Source organism: Colletotrichum karsti (assembly GCF_011947395.1).
Source record: "Colletotrichum karsti strain CkLH20 chromosome Unknown Scaffold15, whole genome shotgun sequence".
Taxonomy (NCBI): domain Eukaryota; kingdom Fungi; phylum Ascomycota; class Sordariomycetes; order Glomerellales; family Glomerellaceae; genus Colletotrichum; species Colletotrichum karsti.
The window spans coordinates 237,498-262,578 of record NW_024065915.1 but is presented as its reverse complement, the minus strand read 5'-3'; the positions used below and the strand labels follow the sequence as shown (position 1 = coordinate 262,578).

The following is a 25,081-nucleotide window of genomic DNA, read 5'->3' as shown; positions in this document are numbered from 1 at the left end:
TGATGTCGTGTATCCCGTAAAGTAGTATTGAGAGGCGAGGAAGAAGCCGCGTTTGTCATTCCTGTACTTGACAGCATCTTGTTTGGTCGACTTCGACCGGCTGGTCCATGCACAATAAACCAAAGCCGTGAGCCAGAACACAAGAATCGCGATCGCGATTGTGACTTTCAGCGACATGGCAAACACATATGTACTTCAATGATGTAAAATTTTCATTGAAGGTCTTGGGTTTAAAGATAACAATGCAAGACGGAGTTATCCAACTTTAATAGATTTTGTAAAGATGGCCGATATCAAGGTTCCAGTCTTCTCCATCACCTGGAGAGGCTCTCAACACCTCTTTAACTCCCGTAAGTTTTCACCGGTTGTCCCGTTTTGAATCCGAGTTTAAAAATAGAGGTTTTGAATCGCATTCAAAGTTTATTCAGAGAGTGTTCTCGTTTCCGAACGTCCGATTCTAGCACCTATTTGACTTGTAACCTGGCTGTCAATACCATAATACATTGAACTTCTCACTTCAAAACCGGTATATGAAGATGAATTAAAGCTTTGAGAATAACACTATTGAATGTTTTGAATTAATAACAACCGTAGCATTCGACACGTATGAGATACCTGACTCCAACACCTTTGTGTGCTTGCAACCAATATGACGTTGTCCTCAGCGTCGTCCTCTAGTTATGTTTGCGTGGTGTTCTAGTAATTCTGAGGCATAGCTTTGAAACCAGCGGCTAGCATCGGCGCCAGGTTTGATTAGGAATTTAATACAGAACGAATCGCTGTGTAGTGTAGCAGCCATCTGCTGTCTTCCGGTCGACGCCTGTCGCAAGGGGCTCATCGATCGGAAATCTCTCCTCTTCTCGGTCTACTGCCGTTGCAGCGAAGTCTTGACCCAGCCCTATCTGTTTGCCTTTGTGTTTTGCTAGAACCGCATCTAAGTCTAGATTCTGCGCGAAAACCTTCGCCATCTAAAACACTGGCTGCTTGATTTGTACATATTTTCGCCGTAGAATCATACGGCGGGGTCAATGCATGTGGTTTGACCTGGACCGCTGATCGCATATTGTTCAGTCCGGCAATACAGTCAGAGTCCCGGAAAACATGAATGGCAGTCTGTATTCAATTTCCCACGTCAGTTCTTTGCAGTTGAGGAAGACTGGTCGTTTTTAATCCAGTTTTTCGTTATAATTGTGACGGTTATACCTCCAGCATGGCGGAGTTGCGCTCAGCCACCCGTCGCATTGCCGTCCTAAGTTTTCGGTGTGACTCAGTAATTCAGGACAGCTCCGGCTGGGTCTGCGATTGAAACGTTCAGAAGTATTATATCATCGCGTGCCCATTTTGACATTGATTGAGAAATCAATCATAAGGTCTTTTTTTTCCTTTCACAATTATCTCCGTAGATCCTTCGGGCGATTCCCAGCATCATGGCGCACCTCAATCCACGCCTCCTCACCAATTCTGAGCTCCGACGCCACGAAGACTGCGCGGCGGAAAATGCCAAGCTCGCAGACTGTTGGAGCAGCGACCAAGTCGTCATTCTCACTATCGATTGTTCGTACGGATATAAGTACTCTGGTTACACAGTTATGCCGTCGATGAGCGTCGACATCATGACGCCCGCCGAGAAGCCACTGTGGAGTTCCCCGACAAGTAGCCAACGACTGACCCGACAACACTGCAAGCGAACAATTCGGCTGCTTGAGCAGACGAAAGTCAACAAGCGACTACGCCCAAGGCCCTTCTACATGAAAGTCGACGCTCACGAGATATTTGAGACATACAACAACGACGCCGCGAAGGAGATATTTGACGTTCTGGCCACGGAGTATGCGACAATGTGTATTTTGACTCACGACGTCCGGGACTCGATGAAGGCGCTGGAACTGTTTGATGTGAAGCTGCCATCTAAGGCTGTCTTCGTGGATCTTATCAAAGTACTGGAACACCAAACCAGAGATGAAGGGATTCCAGAAGAACTCAGCAACTACACGGATGAGAACATTGCAGTGAGGTATGGGCGGTATGATCGCAAAACCGGGCCTTCGGGCGGGCACCTGGGATTGCCCTACATTCGGTTACTGGAATTGGTTGGTCCTGCCGCCGAGAGTCATCGGAAAGATTTTAAGAAGGCCGCAAGAGAAGATGTTGCATTGAAGAGGATTGTAGGTAGGATGAGAAAAGGGTAAGCAGTGAGAAGAAGGGACGTAGAGTTAGTGAAGTCAAAATGCACCTCGGTCTCACTTTAACGCAGCTCATGACGTTGCATGACAACCAAAATGCTAGTGATGGTAGTATTTGACGCATTTTAGTTCCAAAAACACGTTTGGTATAGCGGCTAAACGAGTTGTGAGTGAGTTCAGGAGCTTGAATGCTGAGTGAGTGAGTGAGTTTTATGAGTAATGAGATGAGAGACGGGTGAGATGAACAAACAGTGCGACACTGTCTGCAGAAGCAACGCGTGGGGGTCCACTCTCCGTGTGGGGAAGGGGGGCATTTTTTGGGGGAGCCTGCCCATTCCCCGCGTTGAACCGGGCGCCTGAGGCGCAACAGTTTCCATTGCTAATTATTCCCCATTGCCATCTCATCTCATTCCATCTCAACCCCCGAGTATTCTCGTCAATTTCATCTCGACATCTCCAGCTCGGCGCATCTCACCTTGCCTTCACCGATGAAGGCTCCACCGTATCCAAGACCGCTTGCGCATTGATACGACACGACGATCAGCTCACTCAGCCACGATCTACGCCCCCTGGATTGAGATACGATGTCCCCATAGCCGGCATTAATGGCGAGCCACTCCTCACCGAGCCAGCACAGCGTTGCTGGGAACTACAAGCGCGCCAGTCGAAAGGGCGCGCCTCGTCGCTTTGTATGCGATCATCCGGGCTGCGACAAGCTCTACTCCAGAGCCGAGCATCTTCAGAGACACCAATTGAACCGTGAGATCATCCCCTTGGACGTACCTAATGCTGTCTTACTTCGCGTTGCACTGTCCGGCTTACTTTGCCAAGACTGGGGAACTGACGCGACTCGCCAGACAACCCCAAGGAAATATTCCAATGCGATACCCCAGGATGTGATCAAAAGTTCGTGCGCGCCGACTTGTTGAGTCGGCATAAGAAGCGCCATTCATCATCTTATATCCCTCGCAACCGCGCGCCGAGCTTCAGCACGTCTGCTGCGTCTACCGCTGTCGCCGGCGTCGCGGTATCGTCGCCGACAGCCGGTGTCCGATCGGCATTTCCCCAACCAGGCCAACCCTCAGCGAGCGGTCCTCACGACGCCGCCATATTACTGACGCCTGATTCCAATGTCACACCAACGCCCACAACAGGCGCCTCTAATCCATCACTGACGGCCAGAATCGGTCAGCCGTCGACATGGCCATCAATAGACGACATCTCCGTCAACATGATGCGCCCAAAACCGGATCTTTTCGGCCGGGAAGAGCCCTCGATTCCCGAGCCAACATCGATGATGCCATCGTTCACCACATTAGGTTTCCAGCCCGACGAAGCCTTGTCGAGGGAAAACTTTGCCGTCTGGCTGTTCGATCCTCAGGCTACTCTCAGCGAGTTCAACGGCGTCGCGAATCTCCCGTTTCTGGAAGGCGGTCTCGAATCAACGTTCAACAACAACATCCACTACGACTATGAGTCCCTCACGAGCCGGTCTCAGCTGGACCCTACACCACCGCGGCAAGTGGAAGTCAGCGACGAGCTCATCAGCGAACATCGGCGTCAGGAAGTTCTCCAATGGCTGCAAATGTTTCGCCAGAAGCAACCAAAATACGAGCATCGTATTGTGAATCTAGTGCAAGAGAGCGGTGGAGACTTGCCTGCGCTGAACGTCGACATGATGCGCGACTGCTTGAAGGAATACTGGAAGAGTGTGTCTCCAAGGCTACCCATCGTTCACCAGCCGACATTTGCACCTAATCGCTGCTCCATCTTCCTCCTGATGGTCATGATAGCCCTTGGAGCCGCATCTTTGAGCAGCAGGGACTCGACTGGAAACCTCGAGCAATACGGAGGCTTCGCTGATGTCATAATCTCCAGTGTTCGCTGGGAGATCCTCACGGCCGACGAAGCATCACCGCCAGTAGGGTTGTCAATCGCACAGGCGCTGCTCTTGCTCGAATTCTACGAGAAGATGTTCTCGTCAAGACGCTTCCACGAACGAGCGCATATCTATCACTCGGCTACACTCACTCTCCTTCGGCGAGGCAGCCCCCTCATCGGGAGGGCAGGAAGCGAGTCGCCGCCAGAGGAACAGGACCCAACATGCAATGATGGATCGTCGCTAGACTCCAGGGTCTGGTGGGTTAGATGGGCCGAGTCAGAGGCCATGCATCGTGTCGTCTTCGCCGCCTTTATGATGGACGTCATTCATGCCGCGATGTTCGGCCACTCAGCAGATATGGCGCCGCATGAGATTCGGCTACCACTACCGTGCGACGACGCCCTGTGGACAGCTTCTACTCCTGACGTTTTCCGTCAGCTTGACAGCAATTATAGGATGTATGGCATCAAGCAGGTCTCTTTCCTTGATGGACTGAAGAGTGCGTTGCATGGTCAGGAAGTTAAGACTCATACCTTCGGGCGGATGATTATCATGTCAGGCTTGCTTAGCGTTGGATGGCATTTGTCTCACCGAGAATCACACCTCAAATGGCTCGACCTACGCACGCCTAGTACCGAGACACACGATGGCTGGAGGAAGATCCTGCTGAGGGCATTTGACGAGTGGAAGGAAAGTTTTGACAAAGCCGTCGGGGCGAACGACACGTCAGAAACTCCTGGACAACCCTCAACCTCCAATGGACCTATACATTCCGCTGCAGTGCTATACCACCTAGCACACATCAGTCTTCACGTCGATATCGTCGATTGCCAGGTATACGCCGGCGCAAAACGACTTGTGGGACGTAAGGTCTCAACACGGGATCACGCCAACGCCGTCTCTCGGATGAGGTCGTGGTCCAACGCTGCTTCGACGCGGCATGCCGTTCTCCACGCCTTCAAGCTTCTCTACCGGGTATTAGTGGACCAAAAAGGACCCAAACGGCGGACGAGCAGCTTCGGATCACTGCCCGAGCCGGTGTCCGTTTTCTACTCTGTCCGAACCGAGCCAGATCCGCATCGACCATGGATCATGTACTACGCAGCCCTGACGATCTGGTCTTTCGTTCAGGCTTTGGGCATTCCGGCTAAGAACGTGCCGCCGGGGAGGTATAGCGAGGTTGCCCGGTATCTTTCGCTTTTCGCGAGTTTGGATGAACTCAAGGATGAGTGGGCGATGGATCTTAATGAGAGGTTGCCCGAATTATTGGATTTGTTGAGGACAAGTCTGGAACAGTCCCATTCGGAGCTGTTGCGGGAGGCTAGTGACCGGCTCAAGCTTTGCCGGGAGATGTTACGATAGGTTCACGAATCTCCTTCAGCAGCAAAACGCCTGTCTGGGAGCAATGAAATCAATGACCAAGAACGAATTCGGCAACTATTCCTAACGCAATTAACTTCGACTCAATCTTGGACGTCGAGCAGTCCACATGAGAGCACCTTTGAGCTGACCAGGCAGGAAAGCGTCAGCCATGGAACCAAGATAGGATTGCTGACCGCATGATTCTACAATGCCACCTTCTAGAAAGAGTCCTGGATCATCGAACTGCGCCCGGGAAAGCCGAAGCAATTGTACGATAAGCAAATGCGGTATTTATACCTCAACCGTTCCACTCCTAGTGGTTTGAAGCCAGCGAACTGCCCGGCATCAACATGAAGCTCGCCATCTTGTCGCTCCTCACATCGCTAGCTAGCGTTCACTCAATAGCCAGCAATGCCTCGCACTCCGACAGCCTCACCGTGAAAACGTCGAATGGTGTTTTTACAGGACTGGTCGATCCAGAATACCCAAACACTCGACAATGGCTTTCCATTCCCTTTGCAGAGCCTCCTGTTGGGGAGCGTCGCTGGCTACCGCCCAAGAAACTTCCGCCCTCGAAAAAGCATCAATACGCGACGAAGCTCCCGCCCTCGTGCCCCCAGTTTGTGACGGCCATTGAATCTATGTGGAACATCCCTCTGACCAAGGGTAATCTGATTTACAATGGCGCCCAGAACGACACCTCGGGTCTAGTAGGCGAAGCCACGTCCGAAGACTGCCTCTACCTGGCCATCTGGACACCTACGACCCCGCCGTCTAAAGACGGTTTCCCGGTCCTGTTTTTCATGACAGGAGGTGGTTTCGTGATGGGCGGCATCGATCTCCCCTGGCAAATCCCAACGTCATGGGTCGAGCGGTCACAGTCTGCAATCATCGTCACCATCAACTACCGCGTCAACATCTTCGGCTTTCCCAATGCGCGCGGACTAGCCGACGGAGAACAGAACCTCGGCATCCTCGACCAAAGAGCCGCTCTCGAGTGGACTCGTGACAACATCGCAGCATTCGGCGGCGACCCATCCCGCATCATGCACTGGGGCCGGTCCGCGGGCTCCATCAGCGCGGACATCCACGCATATGCGTACTACGACGATCCGATTGCTCAATCTTACTACATGGAGTCGGGAAACGTCATCTCCGGTCGTGCGGAAGATCCAACACACTCCAACTTCAGCTTCGTTGCGCAGCACGTAGGCTGCGAGTCCCCCTGCGGCGCGGACTGCGAGGACGAGGACGGCGCGGCGGAGCTGGACTGTATGCGCCGGGTGTCTTCTGCACAGATCTCGAATTTCATCGGCCAATACGGCGACCGGGGCGAGACACCCCTCCTATCCTTCAACCTGGTCCCCGATGACAAGATTGTCTTCCGTGACTTCGAGGCGCGCGCCGCTGCCGGCAAACTCGCGGCCCGCCCGTCCCTTATCTCCTTGACAGCCAACGAGTTCTCCTCGCTCGTCCCATGGCCAAAGGAGAACCTGACCGAAGGTCCGTGGCAGCCGCTGGTCACGGAGCTGGATATCGCATGGGTGTGCGCGAGCTTCAACGCCACTGCCGCCCGTAACCAGCTGAGCACGTCCGAAGCACCCGTTTTTCGGTTCCAATACGCGGCCGAGTTTCCCAACTTGAATGTGTACAGTTGGCTGGGCGCGTACCATAACAGCGAGACGCCGTTGGTGTTTGGGACGTACGGGCTGTTGGATCATATTGCGCCGATGACGGAATTCCAGGTCGAGCTTAGCAGGTTGATACAGGATCACATCATGGCGTTTGCGGAGGATCCGTATCAGGGGCCGCAGAAGAGATATGGATGGGAGCCACAGGTTGTTAGTAAGGCAAATGGAGGGGATGTACTTCGCTTCGGGGCAGGCGGGAACGCGGTGCAGCGGATCGATGGGGTCGAGATCGACGGGGTGTGTACGGGACTCGGGGAATATGATCCATTTCCTTAGACTTTGATGTTGGATGATGGGTAAATTGGTTGAGCTAGCCCCTTCCTGCTGATGATCTCAAAACAGCACGCTTCAAAAGCACAACAAAGGCAGCAAGAAAGCCATTCCAAGAGGCAGTCTCTTCAATCCGTTGCCAGGCATCCGATCCTCAACTCTTGTTTACCTACAGAGCCTTCCCACCTTCTCTTGTTCTACATTTCTTGCGGCATATGGGAACAAGGATCTTAGATGATTAGCATCAGTCATCATTTCTAATCTTCCGTCAGTCATCATCAGAGTGCAGTCGCAAAACTTCTCTTCGCAGCCGCTTGTTTCCTTAACACCAAAGCAGCCACACTGGCTGAATGTCAGACAGCGTGCAAAAGTGGCACCCGAGCGGTTGAGAATTATTGTCGCAGAGCTACATTGCCCTCGCCAGCTGAATCGTGGCTCTGGTCCGTGACACTGCTGGTCAAGACATCTGGAGGGCAGGCGGCTTGCATAAGGGAGGCGCTTGCCGTTATATATTTCCATGATCTACCTACCTAGTAACAGAGCCCAACACTTGGTGACAGCCGCTATCCCCTAGTATGGGCAGAATTATACATGACAGGTTCGAGACCCGCGAGGAAACAGTTCCCAAAGTCAGAGCCCTGCCCTAAAAGGACGGACGATAAGCGAAGCTAGAGCTGGAGCTTCAGGAGATATTCCCAATGAGAGAGAACCTGGACGTGACAGAGGGTTTGGCAAACTGCAAGATTATACACCGTACAGGGTAGAGCCTCTTCATTAACGGCATTAGATGATTCCCTTCAGGATTACGTCATAACCTATAGAACATAAAAGCCTCCTTTATCCTGTCACTCTAGGTTTCAAACATCATGATAGAAAATGTGGAACTCCCAATTTGCAGTGTGATTTTGCGCGCCATCTATTGAAATTATCTTCTAAGAGTTTTCAAAATCAAAATAGGCGCCGTGATCCAATAACGAGCGGAGAATGGTTTGGCGACCGCGTGTTTCGGCGGCTGCTACTGCGAAGAAACCCAGCATCTGTGGGTGTACAGCCGCCCCGCATTCGAGCAGCATCCGTACAATTTCTGAGTACCCGTGATGAGTGGCGTTATGTAATGGCATTCCTAAACCATCCGGGGCTGAGTGATCGGCTCCTTTTCCCAGCAACATTCTGACAATGGTCTGATGCCCCTGTTGACAAGCAAGCGTGAGTGCTGTATGACCCGAGGAGCTCTGACTGTTTACGTCAGCACCTCTATCCAACAGCAGTTCAACCGTGGTGTCATGACCCCTATCAGACGCAATCATCAATGGGGTGACCCTCAGCCTTTGGGTATCTTCGTTGACGTTGTGCCCATGGAGAAGTAGGAATTCCGCAAGCATCGGCAAATCAAAGTATGATGCGACATGAAGACTTGTGAAAGTGTTGCCTGCTTCTTCGTAGAGACCTCCTCGTAACTCCAAATGACGGTACAAAAGCCTAACGGCTGATTCCCTCTCCAGAAATTTAAGGATAGCTGGTGGTAGACACAAAGATTTGCGCGTATGGTGGCCCCAATTGTTGGCGGCGTAATTGTTCAGGGCCAGCGATGTTGAACCGGTATTGTGATATTTCATGCCTCTGTATCGCTCTACGCAGCCTTTGAAAGAGAGGTACGTGATACAGCATGTTGATATCTCTGCGTGCGCACTCGGAAAGTAGTGTGTGCTTTTTGACTTAAAGTATTCTTGTGTCGTGAAGTGGGCTAGCCGAACGATATCGCTCTGTTCGTCTCTGGTAACCAAGCCTCCGCAAACGGACAAAATGACATTGATTGTCCGTATGTTTTCAATGTTTAGCTTCTTATCAATGTCACGGATGGCTAGGGCGTGCCGAAGCTCCGTGGTGCTGAGGGGCCGCTCTGCATGTACAACCCAAGCTAGAGTCTTCAAACCCAGATCTCGGAAGCCCGGGCGCTGTTGTTGAATTCGGTCCATGGCTTGATCGTATGCTTGGAACAGCACCCTTCCTTGATCTCCCTCTCTATCATGACCGGCGCTCTGATTCTCCATATCAACCAAAGCCTCGCGTACTTCGGTTACAGAGGTTTTGTCTGTGAGGGAATCCAGATACAGATATGCCAGGAGAAACCTAGCACAAATATGTATAAGCCGAACTTTCAAAAGAACGTACAGTTTCAGGAAATGACTCACATCCCATCCACCAGTTTCATTACCTTCGACCTGATAGCTGAATGCAAATCCGGGTCATCGGGTATTGATCGAAGAGCTTGTGGTAATCGGCTGTCTATGAAGCAGCCCACGTCGTCGTTCATGGCTTTGATTTCCTGTCGTAGGCAAACTCCCAGACTTGTCTCGATCTCGGGAATATGTCGTGATGTGTAGAATAGATTCATATACGTCTTCTCCATTGTAGTCTTTCTGATGGTCTCTTGAATATCATGAAGATGGGACGTGAGAGATAGCCGGCAGCCATCAAGCGTTGGGCATTCGTCCAGTGCGTCGACAACAATGAAGGCTTTTGAGTACAAAGCCAATGTGCCTACCAAGGCTTGGACGAGCTCATCTGTACTTGGCTTTGTGTTAGCTAATACGTGACAATTGTGCAGTGCCTCGACGGTGTCCGACAGGGTTATTTTGGCCCGGTATAGTTGTTTGAGTAAGCTTGCTAGCAAGTCATTCAGTGTCTGCTTCTTCTGAAGATAATTGCAGTAGATATATGCGATTCCGACTTCTTCTTGACTTTGAAACCTCTGGGTGAGATGGTTGATCACCAAAGATGTAAGAACAGTCTTGCCAGATCCAGGAATCCCGGGACAGAAGAGAGTTCTCCCTTTGGTGGCTACCCACGTCTGGAACGCTTCAGAGTCTAGAAACCATTGACCGGTTCCTGGATGATGTCTGGAGAGTGTGTCACTCTGTTGTGGCCCGTAGTCATGAGGGGTAAGCCACTCAAGAATTTCGTGGTGATCTTTTCTGGCTAAGCGGTGCCCCAGCTGTGTTACTTTGGTTTCGGTCGCAACTACCACACTGCGGACTGGCACGCATTCCTGTTAGCGAGGGAGGAAATTTGTATGTAGCCTAAAGTATGAGTCTTTACTTACTATCCCGAAGCGTGTCCAGTACCGAAGGCTCCTCTTCAACTGCCTCGGGCGGGACATAATCTAAGAACTCCTTCACGAAAGCCGCAGCTACGGCGGCTGCGTGTTCTTGCCAGTCTTTGTTCTTATGGGCATCTGCGTAATCGCAAATTCCTCTGATTACAAGACATGGAAAGTTTGTCATGAGTCCCGCAGCCTCCATTTCCACACATAGCAGATTTCCGCCCAGGTCCTTGTTCAACCTCTCGCGGAGTAGGCCGTCCTTGACGACCTGGTTACCAGAAGCAATCAGGCCGTAGTGAATTCGTGTTTCACGTGTCTTCCGTTCTTTCGCCTTGGTCTTGTCGCAAAGCCAACAATTTTCAAGCTCATCTTCGTCATCAGAGTTCGCTTGGCCGTCAGAGTCCACGTGGCCGGATTCGGCTTTGAACACCACGTCGCGGAGCCGGTCTGACCGCAGATAGTTGGCCGCCAGTTTAGGCCACTTTTGTTTAAGCTCATCCAGATATTCTGGGATCTTTGAGCCAGTCAGTTCTTGTTCGGTCTCTACCCTGGTCAAGGCCGTGAGTAGAAGAGTCGGGGGGTTGTTGAGAGCCCCTGTTCTTTGAAACCTCCCGCCCTCCGTTGCCTTGCCCATATCCCACTGGACCACACCAGGGTGCTGTCCCGTTGGCGTGCTCACTACAACGTCACCTAACCTGACCTTGGATGGGATCCCTCCGCCTATCCCTACCATTAGGCCAAACTTGATCGAGGGAAATGTGGATATCATCCTTGATGCAACATTCGCGGCCGAGACCGTGCCGACCTGGCCTTTTGGCAAACAAGCGATCACTATGTTGTGCTTGCCAATAGACCCGAGAGTATACGCGTTTGTGTCGTTCACGGGCTTCATGTTGGGAATATCCGGATGTCGGTGATCAAGCATGGCAATGGCCGCGGTCTGCTCTTTCGGAAGGGCACAAACCCAGCCCACTGTGTATGCGTTGTAACTTCGTGAGGTATCCTGGAGACCCAATTTGCGACCTTCTGCGCTTGTTGAGCCTGGAGAGTCATGGCAATCTCTTCTCTTTGAGGATCGTAGATCCTGACGGTCATCCTCTTCCTCGTCCTGCGGCTTGCGTTTGTCATGCAGCCCGGTGCTGGGTTGATAGCTCATAGCTCTTGATGACTGAAATTACACTCAAGTGAGCAGTCCAAGTGCAGAGGACAGAGAGATCAGAGTCAAGGAAGGGAGGCGGGAACGAGTGCAAAGGTTGTGGAAGTGGCAGGATCAGGCTGAGGCATAATGAAGATGGGAGGTAATAGTAAGCGCCAAGCGTCATCTTTGCAGTAGGCAGCTGCATATTGCTCGTCTTGATGGCGGTTGCAATTCGATGATTGGTCGGTGTCACGCACGCGGCCCAAGGCAACCCAGTGGTCAACGGCTTCTCATTGAGACTCGGTCTGACTCCCCGAGGCTTCGTTGCAAACTTGCAATGATAGAAACTGCGGGAAATTGTCATAAATAAAGGTCAATGTCATTTTCCAGGGCATCAATCTCATGAAGGTTGGGGAGGCGACAACGCAATGGCAGCGTGCTCCAAACCCCTCAACGCCACTACCCTTCCAATCACATCCTCGTATCTTGCGCTGTCATGGGACGAAGGGTGGCAACAAGTACGACTGAGGAAGAGGAAGAGCAAGTCGTTCCTGGAGGGCTCGCGCAACAGGGTGAATAACTGTGAAAGGGGTATTATTATGCTAATCTAGACGTGTCTTCTATGAATGTCGTTAATCTTTTAGTCTAAACGATCTTTACTTCGGGATCGCGGGTGGCCTTCTGGCGCGGCTGAGTTTTGCCCTTGGACTTCAACAACGCTCATGTCAGGCCGCACGTGAAAAGATCTACCTCTCCAGGTGACGGTTGATCCGAAAAACACGGCCCAAGTCCAGATTGGGAGGGCGAGGAACTCTCGGCCAAGCCAGGCAGCTAGCCACTCCAGGAATGACCTGCGGGGCATGCCGCCAGGAATTGCGGTACCCCTGGCAAACTTGGGAGTGTTTTCGTCGATTTCGATGGTGTGACCGGCGTGGAGGCGGTTGAAAGTGAACCAGTCGCAAATCATCCAGATGAAAACAAATCCGAACCAGTATAGGCCGAAAGCGCTCCAGGTCTGGGCGATATCAAAGGTCTTGTTGAACCAGGGCAGGGTTGTGACTGCGAAAGCGAAATAGCCGCAGCAGAGAAGAGACTCGACACCGGGCTCAATGAGAGTTGCTGCGAGCACGGTATACTTGCGTGCGCGTAGCCATCGGGCTCGGCGGTTGAAGTATGCGCGTACCGACATGCCGGCCATTGGTTGAACAGCGAGATCGCCGACGACGAGGCCATGGTTTCTGAAGCCGGGTAGTTTGCTCCTCCACAGGAGGTCTCCGATGAGATGATCCTCGCAGATGTATTCGGAGAAGTGGTCGATGCCCTTGGGAAGCTTTTTCTCGGCGGATATGATGGGGTTCTGGGCAGGATCGGTGATCTGATCCAAGTGCGACTTGCGAAACATGGTGCTCTTGCCGACAGCACAGGGCGCAACGCCAACCGTGTTGATCGCGCCGTAGAATTTAGCATGCGAAGATGCCATGAACATTTCGTCGAGCCGTCCTCCACCCTGAGTTCGTACGTAGTCCATCAAAGAGCCACTGTGTCCTTGAGACGAGTCGGGGTCGGGTCCTGAGGCGAGAAGTGTCTGCGTCTCGCGTGAGGGAGAGTCACTAGGAGAGACCGTATCGACCACAACCGGGAGCATGTGGACGAATTTGTACGGCTTCACCTGTTTGCCGCCGGGGCCGTAACCCAAGAGTTTGTCCACCATACGGCCTGCGACTCCCTTGCTGATCCACACATTGCAGTCCATGACCCAGATAATGTCGCCCTTGGCCTCACGGTACGCACGGCTAATATTCCGGATCTTCGGGTTCGGCCCCAGATTGTCGACGTGGCCTCGCTGACCGTGCAATAGAGGATCTTCCTCTTCGACCAACACGCGCGCATCGAATGCGGGGAAATCTTGTACCAACTGCTTCAGCACAGGGTATGCAGGATCGCTCTTCTCGGCAACGCAAAGGTAGATGGTCATCTTGTCGGTCGGGTAGTCCTGCTGGAACGTTGAGGCGATGCATTCGTAGAGGCCATGCTCGAGACCCTTGACGGGACGTATGATCGTGATATGCGGGACATCGTCTTTCTTTAGGGAAGAAGAGGTGGCAGGCTTCGGTCGGTAGGAGTATGAAAAGAAGCTGCGCTGGAGTTAGGGCGTGCAAGGTCTTGCTTGGGTGGTCTCCTTACATCCTGAAGATGCCGATGGACTGTACAATATAGATGAATGTGCTCCAAATAGCGCACACCAAAGCTATTGTCTGTACCAGCGGTGGGAAATCTGCCATGGTGCAAACGGAGCCAAGCAGTCAAGAAGCGTCGACAACCAGGTGATCGTGGTATTAGTGAGGGTTGTAGCCAAGGTCGAGTATCGTCATCGACCTGATGCCATAAATGCCGGATATCGTCAGGGTCAAAAGTCTCGTCACAAAATCATCGCAATCGTAAGTTGGCCAAGAACCTCTAAAAGAAAGGGGCAGACAAGAGAAGATCGCACAAATAAGCAACGCGACGAAGGATCGGCAACATCGGGGAAGGATTGGAAGTCGCGTGGCATCGAATTTCCACGAACCCCACCAGAATCTCCAAATCACGGTTGGAGAGCACGAGCCACCGGACATCAGCAGGGTGGCAGGCAAAAAGCTTAACCTTTCCCAGTTGTGGCTGATGGAAGTAGAATCGTGGCTGAAGCTCAGGGCATCCGGAAGACCGCTTACGTCAGCTCGGAGCCCACCGCACTTCCTGAAGCCGAGTTTTTCCGGGCGACCGAAAAGAGTCAGAGCGGTGGGGACGGAAGCAAGCGAGACCAGGCGGAGACCTTTTTCTACACAGAAATTTTCTGCGCGACGCATGCGACGAGCTTCTTTCCAACCTACCACACGTCTGCCGAACAGGATCGAGCTGCCTCTGTCAAGTGAGGTGATTTTTCGGCTTGAATGGCCCAATTGACGGGTGATCTGTCGGCAGGACGGGTGGAAAACATCTCAAATAAGTAAGTCGCAAACTTTTCATCGCTTTCTTCCCTTCGCCCATGGCGGCGGCAGCAACAGCTTGGCGAAGACTGGTCCCCGTCGCGGTCGTCGTCGCGCGGGATAAGAGTCAGCTATCTGCCCTTCCACAGGACTGTTTGTCATGATGACACCATTTCCCATTTGTGCTAAGAGGCGTCTTCATTGAACCTCGATGAATGCTTCAAATATAGACTACAACGGTATCTGATACAAACAAATCAAATATTTTTCTTTGATCTCAGTATCTCGTCATTGGCACCTAGCTAACCAACGAAAAAAGATCAGACATGACTTGCTAGCACAATGTCAGACTCCAAAAATACAGCTCCCCAGCCCTCGCCGGCGGGGGCGATGGGGCAACAGAGCTCCCAAGCTTCGACACAGCGACCGAGAGGCCCGCCGTTGTACAAGATCTACGAGCTCCCTGCTCCCATGCGGACATTCCCGCTTCCTAGCTTCTACCCGAATAATCCAATCTCTCTTTTCCACGTCCTGTTCGCGTGGACGAAGCAAACATTCTTCCCACCGCCTGCTGAGCCGTCCGTGGTGCACGAGGGCATCTGGTCTCCCGAGTCTAAATCCGTCCACATTGTTGACGAGAAGTCTATGCGCGCGCTATGGCAGCAAGGGTTCTATGGCAAGGGCAACCTCAGTCGAAGTGAGCCCAATTGGCTCAAACGCGAGCAGGTCCGCCGAGGTCTTGTACCCGGTCAGGTCAGCGAACTGGTGACGGCCAACCGCCGCGAGGAGCGCAGACAGATGAAATGGGAGCGTGCCAAGTCCGAGCAGGAGGCCATTCGCCAAAAACGTCTCCAGGAAGCACAGGAAGCTGCCGTAAACGTCGCCGGTGCCACTATCAATTCTGTCAACGGCTACGAACCAGCCTTGGCCGAAGCGATGCCCGAACCTCTCGCTCAAGCTACATCCAACGTGACCACGGACGCCTCCATAAATACGTCTACCGAGCCTGTTCCTGGTGTTGTGTCTTCTACATCCATCGAAATCCCAGCTGCCACAGCGAACGGCCTGGTCAACGGTGTCACGTCACCTATCGAAGTACCGACTGCCCAGCTTGGATCAGCCACCATCATCGAGCCTGAGGATGTACTTGCCGCAGTTAAGCAGGCCGATATCATCCCCGATGCCGAGCCTCTCTTGAAGGCGAACAGCATTCTTCCGGCTCTCGCCTCTCTGTCCGCCCCGACCGGTCCCCTCGAGCTCCTTCGTCTGCCCAACTCGAACACGACGCCTACAAATGTCGCGGATACGACCGAGACTGCTGCCGAGCCCGATCACACTCCGGAGTCCCTGACGAATGGCGTCTCAACGCCTGCCTCTGCGCCTGTTGGCCCTCTGGAACTGCTTTTGCTTCCAAATGCACATGTATCGCTCGTCAACGGGACCCAGGTTGATGTCATCAACGGCACGGCTGATGTCGAAACTACTTCATCTACGCAGAAGCTGTCGACAATACCAGAGGATGCCAGCCATGGCGAAAAGGCGACTACAGGCCATCTCATCAACGACTTGATTAATGGCGTAAATGGCGACGACGCATACGCGACTGACACCGGCACCGTCAAGACCATCTCTACGGTATCAACAGATCTGCCCTCAACACCAAAGCCTCTCAAACGTCGCAAGAGCGTCCGCTTTTCCCCAAGGGTCGAGTCGACCACCTATCAGCTGTCCGACCCTCCCAGCCCAAGCTTCGCCCTGCTGAACGGGAAGCCAACACCTCTTCTCAACGGCACATCATTGGGACCTAGCATCGTGGAAGCAGAGGAGGAAGAGGCCAAACAAGCCTCCAACGGAACGGCCTCGATCGAGCCGGTCACCACAGCTGAGCCTACCACACAGCCTGCTGAGATTGTGAACAAGGAGCACCTCCAACTTACCTCTGAGGAAGCATTCTTCCTCTCCTTCGGCCTCGGCGCCCTACGCGTTGTCAACCCAAAAAGCAAACAACCCATTTCAACCCCCGACCTCCTTAACCTCTTCCGCCAGTACTCCTACTTCCCGTCTCGCGCATCAGCAGACCTGCAGCCCGACGACAGCTTCTTGGTCAACTACGCAGTGTACCACCACTTCCGGTCCTTAGGCTGGGTTCCCCGCGCCGGCATCAAGTTCGGCGTCGATTGGCTCCTCTACGCCAAGGGTCCCGTCTTCGATCACGCCGAATTCGGCGCTATCGTTCTGCCATCATACTCGGATCGCTGGTGGAAGGACAGCGACCACGAGCTCCCGCGCAAGACATGGCACTGGCTTCACGGCGTCGTCCGCGTGCTGTCGCATGTGCAGAAGAGTCTGGTACTGGTCTACGTCGATGTGCCACCTCCACCTCAGTTCGATGCGGCCATGAAGAAGGGCGGCCCGGCGGAGGTGTTTAAGCTGTACAAGATTCGCGAGGTTATGGTCAAGAGATGGTCTAGCAACCGAAACCGATAAGATGGATGTAGGTGATTTGCTTTTCACATGGGTGGGCGTTGCGGCAATTGCGGGATGCAATAAAAAACAACCTATCAGTCAGATTGACTTGATCGAAGGTTTGAGGGCGGATTCATGGATACACGGTGTAACACGATACTGGGAACATTCATGCCCCTCGGAACTTGGGATGAGAGGCATTGTTGTATGAGTATGAAATCGGGACACTCGGGAAGGACGGCATTTTCGGCGGAGCAGCACGCCATCTTGAAGTTTCTACTAGAATACCCCCTCAAAACACACATTGTACCTTTACGGCATAGGTCTGTATGATGATAATGAAGGCAATCTGTCGACCGATATTGTGGCGTCCCACATTTCCACGAGTCACGAACCAAGTCGGCCGTCCCCTTCGTACGGAGTCGTTGCGCCGGCTCACCGTTCGAGCTGCCCCGGCCGCGAACCCCGGCCTCGGTCTATGGAGCTGCCCGTATGCGGGATGCTCGTCGGCCCCCTGACCACCTTAGCTGAGGCGAAAAAGAATCATTCGCGGCCAGATCGGGCGAAATACGACGGTGGAATAAAATCGCAAGGACCGAGAGGACGCCCCACCCCTATGAACAAGGCCAAGCGACTGGAAGGATTTCCCCGCGATCTCAATAACCTCGTCTAGATCCATGCCGGCTTCAAACCAGGAAAAGTGCCGTCCGTTCGTCCGACATGCAGCCTCCTCCCCAAGTGTGTCTCTCCAAGGCGGGATGCGATCCCGCCGCGGCGTGTGGCTGCGTGCTTTGCGCCGCGGGTGACGTATCGTGCTCAGATCGACCCTGGATCAACGCAATTCTCGGGGTATCGCGCGAAGCGTTGCATTCTCCCTCGTTTCCGTCCCATCTTGCTCCCCCCCCCTCCCCTCATCAAAAAGCTTAGCGGCCCAGGTGGTGGCCAGTGGAGGCGCGCCAAAAGTACATGCGACGGCCACAATTCAAGCTCGAGCTTCGATTGACGGAAGAAATTAGAGCTCTGCCGTCGTGGGGTCCCGCACCACTCCGTGTTTCCCAGCATCATCCCCGGGCTGCCAGGGGTATCGTGTCGTGTATTCTTTCCAATTGCCAGCTGCTAAGGGAGGAAAGCTGACCTATCCTTGTTTCGTTGCTTGAGCTGCACTTCGGATCGACGAACGGAAACGAAAGTCCGTCTGGTTGTTTGGTTGGTCGCATGGCCTCGGCTTGCTTGATTCGAGGGTTAGGTTTCGACGGGCGAAGCTGCGAGTCGAGGGTTTGTGTTTGAAACCGGGATTTGGTATAAGAAGAGCCCATACGGCTTTATTGAAGCGAAGTCGTTCAGCGTTGTCTTTTCGTGTCTGTTTTGTAGCTATAGCAGTATTTCCGAATTTCAGCCCGCGATACCCAGTTCCTCTCTTCCTTCGAACGTCCTCCAAGATGAAGGTCCAGACCTTGCTCTCCGCCCTCCTCCCCGCCTTCGCGATGGCCGCGCCATCGGCGGATAAGAGGGCGGCCAAGCCCCCGGCCTTCTTCCTTGCCGGCGACTCGACCACGGCGGTGCAGTCCGAGGGCGGCGGCGGCTGGGGCAACGGGTTCCTGGGCTTCCTGAAGAAGCCGGCCTTCGGGACCAACTACGGCCGCAACGGGCGGACGACCGTGGACTACGTCAGCGGAGGGTACTGGGCGACGGTCAAGAAGGCCGTCCAGGACAACGTCAAGGACTTTGACGTCTACGTGACGATCCAGGTGAGTTCTATGCTTTCTCTGAAGAGAGTGTAAAATGAATCAACGGAGAATGCTGACGCGGGCATGTTACCAGTTCGGTCACAACGACCAAAAGCCCGAGAAGGGCATCTCCCTCGACCAGTACCAGACGAACCTGGGCAACCTCGCGAAAGAAATCAAGGCCCTGGGCGCGACTCCAATCCTCGTGACGCCGCTCACGCGCCGCAGCTTCTCCAACGGCGTGGTGACTAACAACCTGTCGAACGAGCGGGAGCGGACGATCGCGGCGGCGACGGCGACGGGCACGACGTACATCGACCTCAACCTCAACAGCCGCAAGTTCGTGCAGGCGATCGGGGAGACCAAGGCGCACTCGTACAACCTCAAGGACGGGGACAACACGCACCTGAACGCGGAGGGCAGCAAGGTGTTCGGGCGGCTCGTGGCGGACCTGCTGCTGCAGAAGAAGACGAACCTGGCGGAGTGGTTCAACGCTGATAAGGCGCTTAGCGACGAGATTTGGAAGGCGATTAACAGCTCGACTGTTTAGAGGGTTTGAGGGAGCCGGGTTCAGTCCGGGTGGTGGGGGCTGTGTGAAGGGTTTATCTGTACATATTTAGGAGGCGATGTATATACATTTGAAGAAACTGGATATAACTTCTTTTGTAAGAATGACGAAACTGAGTGAGTTGGTTGTCTCCTTTGTTGCTCATCAACGGTTGAGTGAAACATGCGTCTCAGGCAGTAGTTATTAGCGAGCACCGGGCATGTTGGATGAGTTGCCGGCCGCTGCTGTACCTTTGAAGGTCGTCCGTCATATTATGTCCGGTAATATGTCTGCCAGTGTATTCAGAGGAAGTTGATGAGCCCACTGACGACTTCGGAGTCATTCTCCAGTCGTGGCTAGAGACCCAGAAGACAGTAGCAAGTCATGGCTCGGATTTGATTTCCGGAGAATGAGGATGGTTCAGGTTAGGTGCTACAGTCAAGACAAAAGCCGTACTCTTCACGAGTTTGCTCGGTTTCGGTTTCCTATGGTTCAGTGAAAGCTAACTGTTGTGATATTCATGTGAAGGAGGCTAGCCAAGTCACGCCGCATGAGGTTCCCGTCGTCCGGTGGGGGAAGTCGAAGGAGCAATGGAGATCACGAGCTTGGCTATGAGGCGGCTGATGGAGTCGGCAGAAACATGTGAAGACACCCTGTTGCTCGCGAGATACAGTAGCAGGAGTAAGAGAGACAATGAAAGTCAGACGGCAGATATTAGGATACTAAATACTCAAAGAGGGTCAATTGAGGGATCAATAGACGCCAAGCTGTAACTCATGAAAATAAGTCAATTCCAAGAATTTCGGATGCTGATGAGAAAGATTAGATTAGATACGAGCAGTGAGGATAAAAATGGCTAAAATGCATGTGAAGGGTCACTGTGCAAAGCACATCTCCATACCGTCAAGTATGCACAGTGAGTGAAACTTCTTTCCCCAGAAATGCCATCCGACCGAGGTTCGTCCCCTCTATCGTGCAGCTAGCTCCTCTCAAGCCTGAACTTTTCCAAGTTGGAGCTTCCGAACCGCGGGGGAGCTCACGACAAGATCAACAAAGGCATCCACTAGCCCAGCCCGCGCGCATTCCTCTATATACTCACCTCCGGTCGCATTGACTATTAACGATGGGGTCTTTTTCTTGTTAAAACCCCCAACGCCCTCCTCACGTCATCGCCCTCGAGACACGCGCGCACTCCCTCCTGTCTTTGCGACCCTCTAGCAACGTCGACAAGAGTGTCTGTCGAGCCCTCGGTCTTCCCACATATAGAGTGCGACAACCCTCGACTCCAATCATGGCGATGAGGTCCTCCATTCGCTCCGCCTCGCGCGCGACGAGATCACGACCGTCCCTCTCCTCCCGCCTCCCCGGCCGACCTCACCCCGCCGCGCCCTTCGCAAGCATCCACACCACACCCCAAAATACCCAGGAAGCCGCCGCCGCCGCCGCGCCCACCGAGGACTCAAGCGACGCCCTCTCCCCCTACGCCGCCAACAAGGCCGCCAAGGCCGCGACCATCGACACGATCCTCTCCCAAACGCCAAAGACATTCCCCGAGCTCCAGGAGTACCTGTCAGCATGGCGCCACAAGGCGGACGCGCTCAAGAGACAAATACACCACCGCGAGGTCAGGTTCCGCAACTCCCTGCGCTACGAGATCCTGCCCGGCGGACAGCGCGTCAGGATCTCGCGCCCCTTCAACGGGAAAAACAAGCCCGTCAAGCTCGACGCCGTCTTCCTCCGCGACCGCTGCCCCTGCCCGCAGTGCGTCAGCCCCTCCTCCGGCAACAAGTCCTTCTCCTCCGGCGAGATCCCCACCTCCATCCGCTTCGAGTCCTTCGAGGAACAGGCCGACGGCTCCCTCCACGTCCGCTGGGCCAACGACATCCCCCGCTTCCGCTCCCGCCCCGAACCCCACGTCACCGTCTTCCCCGGCGTCGGCCAGGAGAGCATCAACCAGCTGCTCAAGGAGAAGCCGCACCCCTTCGCGCCGCTCAAGGTCCCCCTCAGGGTCGCCCCCTACCGCCGCAAGCTGTGGAACCGCGAGCAGATCGCCGAGCGCCTCCAGAAGATCCCCTACGACGAGTTCATGGCCGGCGGCTGGGAGTTCCGCCGCGTCGTCCGCGAGCTCGGCGTCAACGGCCTCGTCTTCATCACAGACGTGCCCGCCACCGAGACCGCCGTCGCCGACATCGCCCTCAAGTTCGGCGCCATCAAGGAGACCTTCTACGGCCGCACCTGGGACGTCCGGTCCAAGCCCGACGCCGAGAACGTCGCCTACACCTCGTCCTACCTCGGCCTGCACTCCGACATGCTCTACCTCGAGTCCCCGCCCCGCATCCAGCTGCTCCACTGCCTCAAGAACTCGTGCTCCGGCGGCGAGTCCATCTTCAGCGACGCCTTCCACGTCGCCGAGGAGCTGCGCTCCATGAAGGAGCTCAAGGCGGAGCTCGAGGCGGAGGAGGCGCGCAAGGCCGCAGGTGACTCCCTGCTCTTCCGCAGGATAAACTCCCCCCACGTGGAGGAGAAGCCCGAGGACACATTCACCTCCCCCGTCTCCCGCAAGGACCCCCCCTCCCATCGAGAGATCCTGCAAAAGGCCCACGCCTTCGACGCCCTCACCCGCCGCCTCGTCCCCTACCACTACAGCAAGAACGGCTTCCAGTACCGCCAGGCGCGCCCCGTCTTCGACTTCTCCGACCCGAACCCGGACGTCCACGAGGTCTGGTGGTCCCCGCCCTTCCAGGCGCCCTTCTCCTTCGCCAAGGACGGCGTCGAGCAGGCCGAGTTCCGCGCCTGGCACATGGCCGCCCGCGTGTTCCAGAACGCGCTCGAGACGGAGGAGAACATGTTCCAGTACAGGCTGCGGCCGGGCGAGTGCGTCCTCTTCGACAACCGGCGCGTGCTGCACGGGCGCCGCGAGTTCGACGCCGGCAGCGGGCTGCGCTGGCTCAAGGGCACGTACGTCGCCAACGAGGACTTCATCAGCACGTCGAACAAGGTGTTCGACGAGGAACATCATTATCTGAGGAGGTTGGAGAGGGAGGATCCGAATTATTGGTGTCTCCGTACGCCTTCGCCTGACGAGCAGGAGCAGGGGCAGGAGCAGGAGCAGGAGGAGCAGGGGCAGCAGAAACCCGAGGACAACCTGAGATCGGAAAACAGTCCGGGCGTTGACGACTTTTTCGACGCCCTCAACGGAAAACTAAATAAACCTGCCGGGCCTAAACCTACGTTCAAGAAATTTTGAATACGTGGGCTCAGGGTCACACATAGAAAGCAACATTGGGGAACCATAGTTGTTTAATCTCTTCTCTTTGAATCTCAAGCAAATACTTTTTCTTCTTGACTAACCGCGGTCCACCTGATCCCAACGCCATGCCGATGAGCAGGGTAGCTCATGATGCTGTTAACTGTAGCAAACTCATAGTGATTCCCTCCATGCCAATACCGAAACGCCGCGTAACGTTATTCCATTGTGCCGTGCTCACATGTGCACTCCCCCTGCTCAAGCCTCCCACTTCTTGGCCTCGACACCCTCGGGGGGCTGCGTCTGCACGGTGCGGCCCTTGACGTCGTCCCAGTCGGTGCTCAAGGCGGTGCCGTTGCTCTCGGTGAAGCTCTTCATCATGGCGCGCTGCTGCTCGGGCGTGGCGCCCTTGTACAGGGTCTTGAAGAAGGCGTTGATGTCCTTCTCGTCCTCGTCGTTCTCGTCGGCGAGCACCGTGTCCCAGTTCTTGGCGCCCGACTTCGAAGACGTGGGGTACGAGGGGCCCGAGGCTTCGGAGGTCTTCGCGGGGGCGGCAGCAGCCGCGGGAGCTGCGACAGGGGCCGCCGGCTCGGGGGCCTTGGTCGCGGCGGCGGAGGGGTCGCGGCGGAGGGCGGGCCATCTCGCCACTTCCGCCTTCTTGAGCTGGAACTCGACCTTGTTGGCGGTGACGGTGTGCTTGCTGCCCGCGGGGTCGATGGTGCCCCAGAGGGGGATCGTGTACCAGGGCTCGTGGCCTGGGATGTGGCTCATGCGCAACTGCGTCGCAACGTTAGCATTGTCACCCAAACATCCAGCTGTAGGAGACTCGCGTACCTCTTGCTCGCCGTACTCGACCTTGAACTCGTCCTTGGGTACACCCTTTGCGAATACGGAAACGGAGACGGTGTTGTTGCTCTGGAAAAAGTCCACGCGGACATCGGTCTGGGCAGGAGGAGCCCGGCGAACAGACTCGGCCGCAGCAGCCTTGACTTCCTCCTTCTCCACCTTCTTCTCGTCCTTGACCTCCTTCCCCGTAGTCTTCTCGCGCGCGGCTTCCTCACCCGCGGCAAAGTTGTCCATGGAGACACTGGGCGCAAACTTGACCGTGACCCTCCTCTTCTCGTCATCGGCAGCGAGCTTATCCATCTGGCTCAGAATCTGCAGCCTCAGGGCGCACGCGGCATTGAGCTCTCTAGGCGACTTATCACCCACGATCCCGCCCTCCTTGTTCTTCCTGTGCTCCTCCGCGAGCCGCATGCCCGCCTCGAGCTGCGTCCTCGTCGCGATCGCGAAGCCGTCCTTGTTGACGACGGCATTCTTGAACTCCGGGTCCGATGACTGCTTGCCCTCGACCAGGCCTTGCGCCCACCGCGCGCAGGCGTCGGCGTTGCCGTACTCGCCGAGGCGGAAGTGGGCGACGGCGCGGCGGTACTGGGACTCGCGGATCAGGTCGCGGTTGCCGCGGGCGGCGGCGGCGGCGTGGGCGTACTCGGCGTCGCGGAGGGCGTTGGCGAAGTCGCCCTTGCCGATGTGGGCTCTGGAGCGGGCGATGAGCCACTTGGGCGAGCGAGCGGACTTGAGGGCCTGGGTCAGTTTGGTGATGGCCGTGTCCCAGTCCCTGGCGTCGAGAGCGGCGGTGCCGGCGGCTGCGGCTGTGTACTCGGACATGTTGGTTGTGTTACCGATCGGGGGATTTTGCTTCAATGATTTCTAATGTGGGCTTATCGTGTGCCAAAAAGTGACGGTTCAAGATGGATAATGGATGGTGGTGCTGCGTTTTAATGGGAGTAAACGCTTGCTTGACAAACGGAAATGTGAAGTGTGGTTGGTTCTAGGTCCAAATGCACCTACGGCGGGACAAACTTCAGGCAGCGGAGGGGTCAGACTGTTCTGGAAGCTGTGGTGGGGCTCTTTCTTTCTGCCGATGTGAGCAAGGGCCACCCCGCATTCCTGCTTGTGACCGCCTTCCCATTGTGTTACACAGTTTTCAGGTCCTGGAAGCCTACCAAGGAGAGCTTCACATCATCTAGATCTTTTTGTGACTCTTCAAATTCAAGCAATTCATTAATGTTATCAAAGGAGAGAGTAGTTGCTTCTATTTTTCTTTTTCTACTATCTTAAACCTGGAAACCTCCGGCAAAAGGAAGGGTTGTGATTCCGCAGCACAATGAAGTCCTTATTAGGAACCTTCCAATTTTGTCAAATAGGTTGAAGAGCGGCAGGCACTTGACATGAAAGGATTGATGGCTCTAAATATCAATGAACAGGTAGGAGCTATTGTTACTGTAACTACACGACCTGATAGAAAGGACGATTTTGACAGGTGATGCTCAAGATTATCAACTATAGCACCCCAAGCAGAGCGACCTTAATGTCACAGGCCAAGGTCTCAAAAGGCTGGGAAAAAGATCATTACACATATATTATATATATAGATTATGGTAGGAGAATGGGTTTGTGTCCCATATTCGTCGTCGCCTTTAGCATTATGCAGTGTTG

General features: G+C 54.5%; 7 protein-coding genes across 7 annotated transcripts; 5 read left to right on the top strand and 2 right to left on the bottom strand.

The window, feature by feature from the left end:
* Positions 1-1,427: 1,427 nt before the first annotated feature.
* On the top strand, positions 1,428-5,427 carry CkaCkLH20_05330 (uncharacterized protein; the record flags this gene model as incomplete). The annotated part of the gene is made up of 3 exons (XM_038888049.1): positions 1,428-2,014; positions 2,821-2,942; positions 3,041-5,427. 3 exons carry the CDS (start codon positions 1,428-1,430, stop codon positions 5,425-5,427), a joined length of 3,096 nt encoding a protein of 1,031 aa, XP_038746525.1.
* Positions 5,428-5,777: 350 nt separating this feature from the next.
* Positions 5,778-7,394, top strand: CkaCkLH20_05329 (uncharacterized protein; the record flags this gene model as incomplete). Its single annotated transcript, XM_038888048.1, has 1 exon — positions 5,778-7,394. One exon carries the CDS (start codon positions 5,778-5,780, stop codon positions 7,392-7,394), a length of 1,617 nt encoding a protein of 538 aa, XP_038746524.1.
* Positions 7,395-10,483: 3,089 nt separating this feature from the next.
* Positions 10,484-13,911, bottom strand: CkaCkLH20_05328 (ceramide glucosyltransferase; the record flags this gene model as incomplete). Its single annotated transcript, XM_038888047.1, has 3 exons — positions 10,484-11,463; positions 12,380-13,764; positions 13,814-13,911. The coding sequence occupies 3 exons, from the start codon at positions 13,909-13,911 to the stop codon at positions 10,484-10,486; spliced, it is 2,463 nt and encodes an 820-aa protein (XP_038746523.1).
* A 1,026-nt stretch (positions 13,912-14,937) lies between these two features.
* CkaCkLH20_05327 (tRNA-splicing endonuclease subunit) lies at positions 14,938-17,082 on the top strand (the record flags this gene model as incomplete). The annotated part of the gene is made up of 1 exon (XM_038888046.1): positions 14,938-17,082. The coding sequence occupies one exon, from the start codon at positions 14,938-14,940 to the stop codon at positions 17,080-17,082; it is 2,145 nt and encodes a 714-aa protein (XP_038746522.1).
* A 1,418-nt stretch (positions 17,083-18,500) lies between these two features.
* On the top strand, positions 18,501-19,338 carry CkaCkLH20_05326 (GDSL-like Lipase/Acylhydrolase; the record flags this gene model as incomplete). Its single annotated transcript, XM_038888045.1, has 2 exons — positions 18,501-18,809; positions 18,883-19,338. The coding sequence occupies 2 exons, from the start codon at positions 18,501-18,503 to the stop codon at positions 19,336-19,338; spliced, it is 765 nt and encodes a 254-aa protein (XP_038746521.1).
* A 1,288-nt stretch (positions 19,339-20,626) lies between these two features.
* Positions 20,627-22,582, top strand: CkaCkLH20_05325 (uncharacterized protein; the record flags this gene model as incomplete). Its single annotated transcript, XM_038888044.1, has 1 exon — positions 20,627-22,582. One exon carries the CDS (start codon positions 20,627-20,629, stop codon positions 22,580-22,582), a length of 1,956 nt encoding a protein of 651 aa, XP_038746520.1.
* A 258-nt stretch (positions 22,583-22,840) lies between these two features.
* On the bottom strand, positions 22,841-24,250 carry CkaCkLH20_05324 (CS domain-containing protein; the record flags this gene model as incomplete). Its single annotated transcript, XM_038888043.1, has 2 exons — positions 22,841-23,359; positions 23,417-24,250. 2 exons carry the CDS (start codon positions 24,248-24,250, stop codon positions 22,841-22,843), a joined length of 1,353 nt encoding a protein of 450 aa, XP_038746519.1.
* Between the last annotated feature and the right edge of the window lie 831 nt (positions 24,251-25,081).